Raw genomic sequence first — 9,599 nt, 5'->3', positions numbered from 1 at the left:
CATGAAGCATCGAGGAGGTGTGATGGTGTGGGGGTGCTTTGCTGGTGACACTGTCTGTGATTTGTTTAGAATTCAAGGCACACTTAACCAGCATGGCTACCATAGTATCCTGCAGTGATACGCCATCCCATCTGGTTTGCGCTTAGTGGGACTATAATTTATTTTTCAACAGGACAATTACCCAACACACCTCTAGGCTGTGTAAGGGCTATTTGACCAAGAAGGCGAGTGATGGAGTGCTGCATCAGATGACCTGACATCCACAATCACCCAACCTCAACCCAATTGAGATGTTTTGGAATGAATTGGACCGCAGAGTGAAGGAAAAGCAGCCAACAAGTTCTCAGCATATGTGGGAAGTCCTTCAAGACTATTGGAAAAGCATTCCAGGTGAAGCTGGTTGAGAGAATTCCAAGAGTGTACAAAGCTGCTGTCAAGGCTTTGAAGAATCTCAAATCTCAAATATAAAATATATTTTGATTTGTTTAACACTTTTTTAGTACCTACATGATTCCATATGTGTTATTTCATAGTTTTGATGTCTTCACTACTATTCTACAATGTAGAAAATAGTAAAAATAAAGAAAAACCCTTGAATGAGTAGGTGTGTCCAAACTTTTGACTGGTATATACACACATATATATATACACACAGATATAAGACAGATATAGCTTCTGTTGCCTGTTTGAGTATTTGTTTAATAGCATACTGATTCTGTGAGCACCAAGCCTCATGCACCGGCAAAATGTTGAATTAAGCAATTTCACAGATTTAGCTGTTTTTAATCTTTGCAATGCTGTAAAAAAGGCTTTACAATTTTTTTGTCGTTAGAACAGACTGGTATTGCTTAGAATTTATTTAGTGTTGTTTACACTGTTCCAAATGGTCAGAAAAAACAATATTGTAATCTAACAGCAAATGTTTGGCACACATAATACTCTGTCAGCGCTTGCTCCTATACCCTCCTTGTTCTTGACCACCAGTAGTTTCCACAACTAAGTCAAATGTCTTCCACAGATCTGAATTTCCCTTTCCCTCCTAAGCAACCAGTTAATTCACCCGTTTGGCGTTTATTTTTCACATCCTCCGCATCCATCCATTTTGCTGTCGATATTACTGTGTTCGGAGTTTGTTATAACCAATTTATTGATTTGATTATGATAGGCTATAGGTCAGGCCCTAATTGTCACATGCATGCGATGCTTACATGTTTCACATAAAGAGAGCAAGGCTGAGGAAATAGGTAATGCTTTTTGTAAACAAGTTAGGGATTTCGGTAACAGAACTTTTCATTCAGAAACGAGGAAGAAACGAAATGGCTGAAATGATGTTGCATCTTCAGCATGGACAGCAGAATAAACACTTGCTGTTATGCGGTGCCTTTTCACTGCAGTAGGGAGGAGAGCGAGACAACGTGCGCCTGTCACACAGGCACTCGCTGTCATTTATTTTAATACAGTGTCACCATCGGGCTCTTTCTTGAGTCATTTGTGTATCTTAATTATTTAATCAAACAGTGTGCTTAAAGCATCAGACAAGCTCAGTGCCTATGTAAGTGATTGTATTCAAACACATAGGGTGTGTCTGATATGGAAAAATACATTTTAACATTAGAACAGGATGACTCTCGGTCGACAAAGTTTTTTTTTGTCAGGGACAGCCCTACAATCAATCTTACCCTTGCTCTACTCAAAGGGCTGTATTGGAATGGCTTCATACAGTATCTACGTGTATATCATTGACTGTATTGTCTTTTTAGACCAAGAGGACCATGAGAAACAAAGTGGAGCAGATCACTGATACAGATGCAGGTCATAAATGAAACTCTAATTTCACTGAATGTAATCCTTTTGCATGTAAATGTGATTTAGTATGGGCATCTATTGAGCAGAGGACTAATAGCAGAGTGCACATGTTATCCTTTCTTGGGTACTTAACTTCACAAAGTACACAAAGTTGGCTAACCTCAGAAGGTTACATGTTTTCTGACTTCTTTACCTTGGTGAATGCTGCTTTGGACACAGGTCCCTCTACATCTGTGGAATTCTCTAGGATGGCAATTCAGGGGACATTTCACCAGGAACAATCAACTGAAAAGATCCTAAGTGAGTGTGTCTCCAGAGCCTGTCAGACCAGGGCTCTTGACCTCCCGCCAATCAATCCGGATGCTTTCAACCCGATTATCATCCGGTTTCTGGAAAAACTTACTGAGGAGTATGTCCAAACTTCTATTGTAGTATTTGAATACAATGTCATCTGGAGGATTTTATAAATTGTATGTGTGTTGGTGTGCTTTTTGGTGCTAAAAACATCTAATTATCTCCTATAGGCAATGGAGGCAGTTAAGCATTGGCAGGATGGACCCTGTAAGTCCCTTAACCTTGAAAATTATTCATAGATATATTAATAGATGTTTCAAGAAAATTAGATACAAGCCATTTATCTGTCTACAGTATCATCCACATTATCACAAACAGTTACATTCAAAGAGCTTTTTAGTAGCCTACTGCTTTTCATGCTTTCCAATATATGCCACTTTCATGATTCTCATGAACATATGTGAGATTGTTGGTATCTCTTCGAGGAGCTTGGTTTCAGAGCCCGGCTATGAGTAATCTACTTACACTGTTTTCGGTCCTACAGGTGATGAGGGCACTGCTTGCAGAGATGTGCCTGGAGATTGTGCGGTTTGTATCTGAGGCCATCCTGGAGGTCATCATCCCTGCAATTTTCCGTTTTGTACGGATATACAGCCATGTGTCTCCAGTATCCGGCAAGTCTCTGACAGAATTAGAGACATCTTCTAGCACAAACCTGAAGGTTCGCAAGAGTGGCAGCAGAAAATCCTCAAGGTCTTGCGCGGCCAAATCAAGCTCCTCTCGTAATGGGTATGTTCAGTCATTCCTAAAGAAACCGGTTTCACCTAACTATTCATAACCCATATTGTGAAAATATGTTTTGTTATCTGTATAACAGTTTACTCTTAATGACTGATTCCTGAATTATGCATTAATGTGACTACAGTGTCTACTATCGAATATGGAATGCTGTATTGTTTGCTTTGTATTCTCAAAGGTCTCAGACAGTGTTGCCAAAGACTCAGGGAGATGGTGAGTCAATATCATCTGAGCCACTCAGTGACTTTTTTGGGATCACTGAGGACAGTCTCCTCACTAGTGTCCAGGATTCCTTCAAAGAGTCGCTGAACAATGTCCTCTGTATCCAAAGAGAGGGCCAGGTAGACACTCAAAGTCTATCCCGGGTTATTGTTGGAGAAGTGTCAAAGAAGGTCAATTCCATAATCTCTGTGGCCATTCAAACTCCAATCTCTGGGCGAATGTCCCCTGTCATTTTTGCCAGTGGTGGTGTCTCCAGCACCAAGGTGGTTGAGGAGATGGTGTCTGGCGTTTCCAACATACTTCAGATGTTCATTAATGGGCAGAGTGTTGAGCAGAGTGTTGTTTTCAGAGAGGATGGTGTTGAGGTGGATATGACACATTTAACAGGACAGGTCATGACAGCCCTCAGTGGCACTGTTTTGAACTTCAGCAATAAGGAGGAAAATGAACCCGACAAGAGGGAACTGCTTTGTGTTGTTGCTGACCATATGAAGATGCTTGAATCTTGTAAAAGTTCTGAGGAGATGCTAAAACAAGGAGAGAGCAACCTCAATATCAAAGGTGCCAAATCTAGTCTTCATCTGTCAACACAAAGTATGGACAGACTACTCACTGAGGAGTTTCAGACCAAGGCCACCGAATCGATCCGGGAGATCGTTAAAAGATTCAGGGGTTGTACATCATGTTGTTCTGGCACTACATCATCTAGTCCAATTCCTAGGATAGGTGAGATCGGAGACCTTATGATCGACCATGAGGCCTCTGAGTTGGTAAGTACCTTTGTTTCAGACATGGACAATCTTACCCAGGCTATCAGGGCATCCTGCTCTCCTGCACAGAGTGAGCAGATCCTTCTTGAAAACCATCAGAGTAAGATCTGGTCTTACACTGTTGGTTGTTACTACAACACGAAAAATACGCTGAAGAGGCTTTTTACCTGTCCAGAAAAAGGGTATCTCTCAAGTACATTTGTGGAGAGCACAAAAGATTCTTTCACAATGGTTCCAACTTTGTACCTGGACGTCGGTCATTCCAGTAATGGTGAGGCTGACACATCGGACTCCATTTCTTGTAAACCACTTTTAATAACCCCCTCATCCATGAATGAACAAAAAGGACAAAGTGAGACCCCAAAACCTCTCTTGGCTCTCAAAAAGTATTTGCAAGACCAAGTCCTCCTTGACACCACAAAAGCGATTGCCAGCCAGGTTCTAGTCTTGTATAAGACTGAGGTGATGGAGAAGTTGTCATCTTCTGTTGGAGAGTGTGATTCTGAAGAGTCTCTGGAGGCCACTCTATTTGTGGATGGCATCATGTCTGACTTGAATGACTTCACCAGTTCTTGTTCTGCTTCACCATCTGAGTTGTTAGACAGTGAACAATGTCTCTCCGATCTCACTTTTCCACTTGGTCTGCAGGACAGCACCACCAACAGTGAATCTACCCAGAGTCTTCCAGTTATAAATATGAAGAAACTCTCCAGTGTGTCTTTCCAGACAAAGGCTAGAAAGGTAGTGAGTGAAGCTCTGAGATCTGTCAGCCCCTTTACAACCAGCTTACTGGGAGACTCTGAAGCATCTACATTACTGGACACTTTTGTAACAGATGTGGATACTATTGTTCAGTCCATGCAGACACATGAACCTGAAATTCTCAGAATTTCAAAAGGGAGCACCCTTTCTGCTGCTCGTATTATATATCATAGATTTCGACAAATGCTGAGGCGGTTTCTCACTCCCTGCCAAGACTCTGTAAAGGTCATCGATGGTGTTACACCAATACATGATGAGACTCTCAAACAGGCTTCCAGTGAAAGTTTAGATTCTCAGGTGACTTGTAATAGTGATTCTCTTGAAATCCAAGCGGACTTTCAAACCTGTACCAAGGAGGTCATTAGTCAGATCCTCACTGTGTATCACTCTGAGGAATCAATGGAGGAATGCCTCTCTAGCCTAAAAGGAGATACAGAAGACCTGTCCAAGTTTTTGGATGCCGTTGTTTCTCAGATTGACGTCCTTGCCGCCTCCAAATCATATTTATCTGTTGATGACTATGCTGTCAATACACAGGACAATTTGCATGGTGAGATCAACAATGATGAAGAGGAAGCATTCTCTAGAAGTCTTAAATCCACAGCCTTTGACAAACTATGTACTGAGGAGTTTCAAACTAAAGCCTCACATATGGCTGGTGGGATCCTTCAATCAGGGTTGATTGGCATTGTAAATGCCAGCCTTGATGGTAGAAGTGCAGACATTTGTGCAGAGTCCAGTAATGATGGTGACGATAGAGATGTCAAAATCCTTCAGAAGAGTGGAACTCCATCTTTATTCACCTCTTCTCTGCACACCAATTCTGCAGCATCCAACATCGTCATAAACATCACTAAAGACCTTAATAGCTTCACCCAGATGACTAAAATGTCTGATGCTTCAGTGTCTGGCCAGTTAGAGAGATCCCTGTCAGCTTCAACCCTTCCTGTCAGTGTTCACAATGGGGCCAATGTGAAAGGAAAGATAATTTGGCCAGGCACTGTTAACCTGTTCAACAATGTGTTCACCAAGGTCAAGGATTTTTTTGCCCAGCAACAACCGGTCCTCCTAGACAATGTGGTTGAGGCCCCCTAAACATGTCGAATCCGTATGCAGAACAGCTACTTCTACACAAATGACTTACAGTGAACATGAAGGCAGCCAGGCCAGCATGGTAAATTATTCCAAAGCCTTAATTAGTCAGACTCTGATGACAATCCAGAGGAGAGTGTCTATGTCAGAGAGGATGAGCACCTCAGAGAAAGGCCTCTTGACTCGTTCCATTGTGGGCTCCATGTTGGAGGATGTTGACATGGTGAGAACTGATGGACACGAGATACATCGGCCATCCTCCTCAAAGTCCTCCCTGTCCATCACCTCTGCCATGACCAGAGGGTCCCAGAGTGATTTTACAAATTCTCTTCCAGGCACTCCAGTCCCCAATGAGTGGCCTGTTGAAAGCTATTGTCCTATCATTAGGAGTTCGGTCATTGATATGAGTGACTCCTCAACTCATTCACAAGGGTCAACAAATTACACAAGGCAAACCATCTCTGCCATAGTTGACACTGTTATGGAGGTCATTCCAAGAGAAGATACAGAACACATAGCCACTGCAGATGATGTCACTTCTTTTACAAGAAGACTTGCGAGACTCAGCCCCAGGGATGGTCTTCAGAACTTCTCACATGAGCTCACTGACAAAGTTTATGAGCTCATAAAAAGTCACAACACCCCCCAGGCTCTTTTTGTGCCAGCTGGCAAGAGCGTGTCTGACTCTATTCTTTTGAAGCTGAAGACAGGATTGAATGCTTCTGAAGAATCCAGGGAGTTTCCATCTGACCTTGTGTACTCCTTTGCTAAGGAGTCAATAAAACGTCTGCTACAGCAGATTGTCCCCTGGCTTCCTCCACCATCACAAGGATCAGATTTCTGCCAAACTATCATCTCTGATGGTTCTCTGCAGGACACAAGTCGGCTTATCCCGAGCTGTTCTGCCATCTCCATTAGTTCCTCACAGGTTTACTCTGACACAAAGAGCCTTTTCACCAATATAATGGTCAATCAGGTCATGGATACCTGTTCTGTGGCCTCCAATTCATCAGAAGAATTATCAGAGTTGATGAACATAATCAATGGGTTGTCCCCAACTGATGCTGGAACACTTGACTCTGACAGACCGGCTCTTATGACCACTAGCCGTCAGTCTAGTGCCAAATCATTGCCTGGACCCTCTCTGTCTGGCAGCAGCACACACAACGGTGGAACTGTGGATATTCAAGTTTTAGGAGAGGTGGAATCCAAGATGGACAACAAAGATCTGGAGATGTCTAGTGTCTCTGTGCATCCATCAACTCCATCAGCCATGGACTCTGATACATATACATCATTTGACTCCACTAGCAATGACTACACCTCTTTGGTACTTTTACTGATTGTTAGATTGCTGTCAATGATCCCTACCCCTATCACATTACTGGAATCCTCTGACATTGGTGAAACATCAATAGTTCTCACAAAGAGGATTCTGTCTGAGTTCTGTGGCACCTCAGGCCTTGAACCAACTCAAGCCTACCCCCAGAATCTGAAAATCAAAAAGATTTTCAAGGCTGTCTACAAGGGGCTTCTTCAAGAATTCGGGTCAGAGAAGATGCTCCAGGTTGCAATGAAGTCAACGGATTATGCATTTGACGATGCCCTGGTCAAATCATTAACTAGGGAACTACTAACTAAATGCAATGAGGCTAACTCTTCACCTCCCTCCATGACCCAGTTGCCATCACACAATGCACTTGGCAATGACGAGGTAGGTAATTCTAGTCTTCCAACAACTGGTAAAAAGGAAAAGAAGAGAGGAAGATTCAGCGCTCTCTGTGGACTCAACCTAAAGGTACATATGTCATCAAAATACAAATTATAAAGATTATTTTTATTAAACACGTACAGTATGAATGTAAACACTGATACCTTTTGTGTGGAATTTCTCCTACTGTACAAATGACTGTTTGTTACCCAGTGTACAAAGAAGGTCAACAAGAAGAACCACTGCACTCCAACACCTTCCCAGAACCAGACCCCTGCCGTCAGTGAAACAGGTAAGTCAATACACTCAAATGTGTACTGAACAAAAATATAAACGCAACATGCAACAATTTAAAAGATTTTGCTGAGTTAAAGTTCATATAAGGAAATCAGTCAATTGAAATACGTTCATTAGGCCCTTATCTATGGATATCACATGACTGCTACCTGCCGCCCTACATTTGTAAATTATGTAGAATATTACAATTTAAATAATAATAGTGCAATACTAATTCTTCAGACTAACTAGGGTCAGTTAAAGAAAATGTTATGTTTACATTTTTTCCCCCCAGCAATTGTCAATGATCAAGACTCCTGCCAAACAGAGAGTGTATGCTCCACCAAGAAGAAACCAAGGAAGCGTTCGCTCATTTCCAGGATGTTTTCAGCTATAGGCAAAGCCTTGTCCAGCCCCTTTACTTCCTGCTATAAAAGGAAGACCACCTAATCTATATTTCAAAATAAATATTTTAAATAAACATAATTGCTCATGTTGAGTGTTTTTCATTATATATTATTGGATGATATAACGTGTAGAAGTTGTATAGTTGACTATATTACTTTTACATTTAAGATACATAAAAAAAAACATAAGAATAGTGTACACTTCTAGGTAGAGTTGAAGTCTGATGTTTACATACACCTTAGCCAAATACAGTTAAACTCAGTTTTTCACAATTCCTGACATTTAATCCTAGTAAAAATTCCCTGTCTTAGGTTAGTTAGGATCACCACTTTATTTTAAGAATGTGAAATGTCAGAATAATAGTAGAGAGAGAGAGAATAGTAGAGAACAGCTCCAAAAATTACTAAAGGACAGGACGCAGCCCGGCAACCCTAATGCCTAAAACACGCAGTGTAAATAGGAAAATGCAATATACCCCTACGTGCCCAAAAGGCATGACACACAAACAATCCCACACAAATCCCCAAACGAAACAGACAAATGAAATACCCCACTAATTGACTAACACAAAACAGGTGCAGACCTAAACAGACATAACCAAAAGACACAGAAACCTAGATCGGTAGCAGCTAGTAGGCCGGCGACGACGACCACCGAGCACCGCCCAACCGGGGAGAGGCGCCAACTTCTGTGGACGTGGTGACAAGAAAATGATTTATATCAGCTTTTATTTCTTTCATCACGTTCCCAGTGAGTCAGAAGTTTACATACACTCAATTAGTATTTGGTAGCATTGCCTTTAAATTGTTTAACTTGGGTCAAATGTTTCGGGTAGCCTTCCACAAGCTTCTCACAATAAATTGACTGCATTTTGGCCCATTCCTCCTGACAGAGCTGGTGTAACTGAGTCAGGTTTGTAGGCCTCCTTGCTCGCACATGCTTTTTCAGTTCTGCCCACAGATTTTCTATAGGATTGAGGTCAGGGCTTTGTGATGGCCACTCCAATACCTTGACTTTGTTGTCCTTAAGTCATTTTGCCACAACTTTGAAAGTATGCTTGGGGTCATTGTCCATTTGGAATACCCACTTGTGACCAAGCTTTAACTTCCTGACTGATGTCTTGAGATGTTGCTTCAATTTAAAAAACTTCTTATGACAACCCGATCCCGTCACCGGGACTGAGTTTGACAATAGCCAGTGAAAAATCAGAGTGCCAGATTCAAAACCACAAATCTAATCATTTCAATTTCTCAAACATAGGACTATTTTAGACCATTTTATAGATACACTTCTCCTGAATCGAACCACGTTGTCCGATTTCAAAAAGGCTTTACAGCGAAAGCAAAACATTAGATTATGTTAGGAGAGTACATAGACATAAATAACCACACAGCCATTTTCCAAGCAACTAGATGCATCACAAATACCCAAAACACAGCTAAATGAAGCACTAACCTTTG

The 9,599-nt window shown here is 41.6% G+C and overlaps 2 protein-coding genes across 2 annotated transcripts; both read left to right on the top strand.

Annotated features, from left to right (window-relative positions):
- The first annotated feature begins 1,785 nt into the window (after positions 1-1,785).
- On the top strand, positions 1,786-5,841 carry LOC115189980 (uncharacterized). The gene is made up of 5 exons (XM_029748499.1): positions 1,786-1,812; positions 2,026-2,215; positions 2,331-2,367; positions 2,645-2,889; positions 3,077-5,841. The coding sequence occupies exons 2-5, from the start codon at positions 2,055-2,057 to the stop codon at positions 5,745-5,747; spliced, it is 3,114 nt and encodes a 1,037-aa protein (XP_029604359.1). The 5' UTR covers positions 1,786-1,812; positions 2,026-2,054; the 3' UTR covers positions 5,748-5,841.
- Positions 5,763-8,221, top strand: LOC115189981 (uncharacterized). The gene is made up of 3 exons (XM_029748500.1): positions 5,763-7,542; positions 7,669-7,747; positions 8,027-8,221. Exons 1-3 carry the CDS (start codon positions 5,788-5,790, stop codon positions 8,179-8,181), a joined length of 1,989 nt encoding a protein of 662 aa, XP_029604360.1. The 5' UTR covers positions 5,763-5,787; the 3' UTR covers positions 8,182-8,221.
- Positions 8,222-9,599: the final 1,378 nt, after the last annotated feature.

This window comes from Salmo trutta, unplaced genomic scaffold (genome assembly GCF_901001165.1).
Source record: "Salmo trutta unplaced genomic scaffold, fSalTru1.1, whole genome shotgun sequence".
NCBI lineage: Eukaryota > Metazoa > Chordata > Actinopteri > Salmoniformes > Salmonidae > Salmo > Salmo trutta.
The sequence above is the reverse complement of the archived record's forward strand: the minus strand, read 5'-3'. Positions and strand labels throughout refer to the sequence as shown.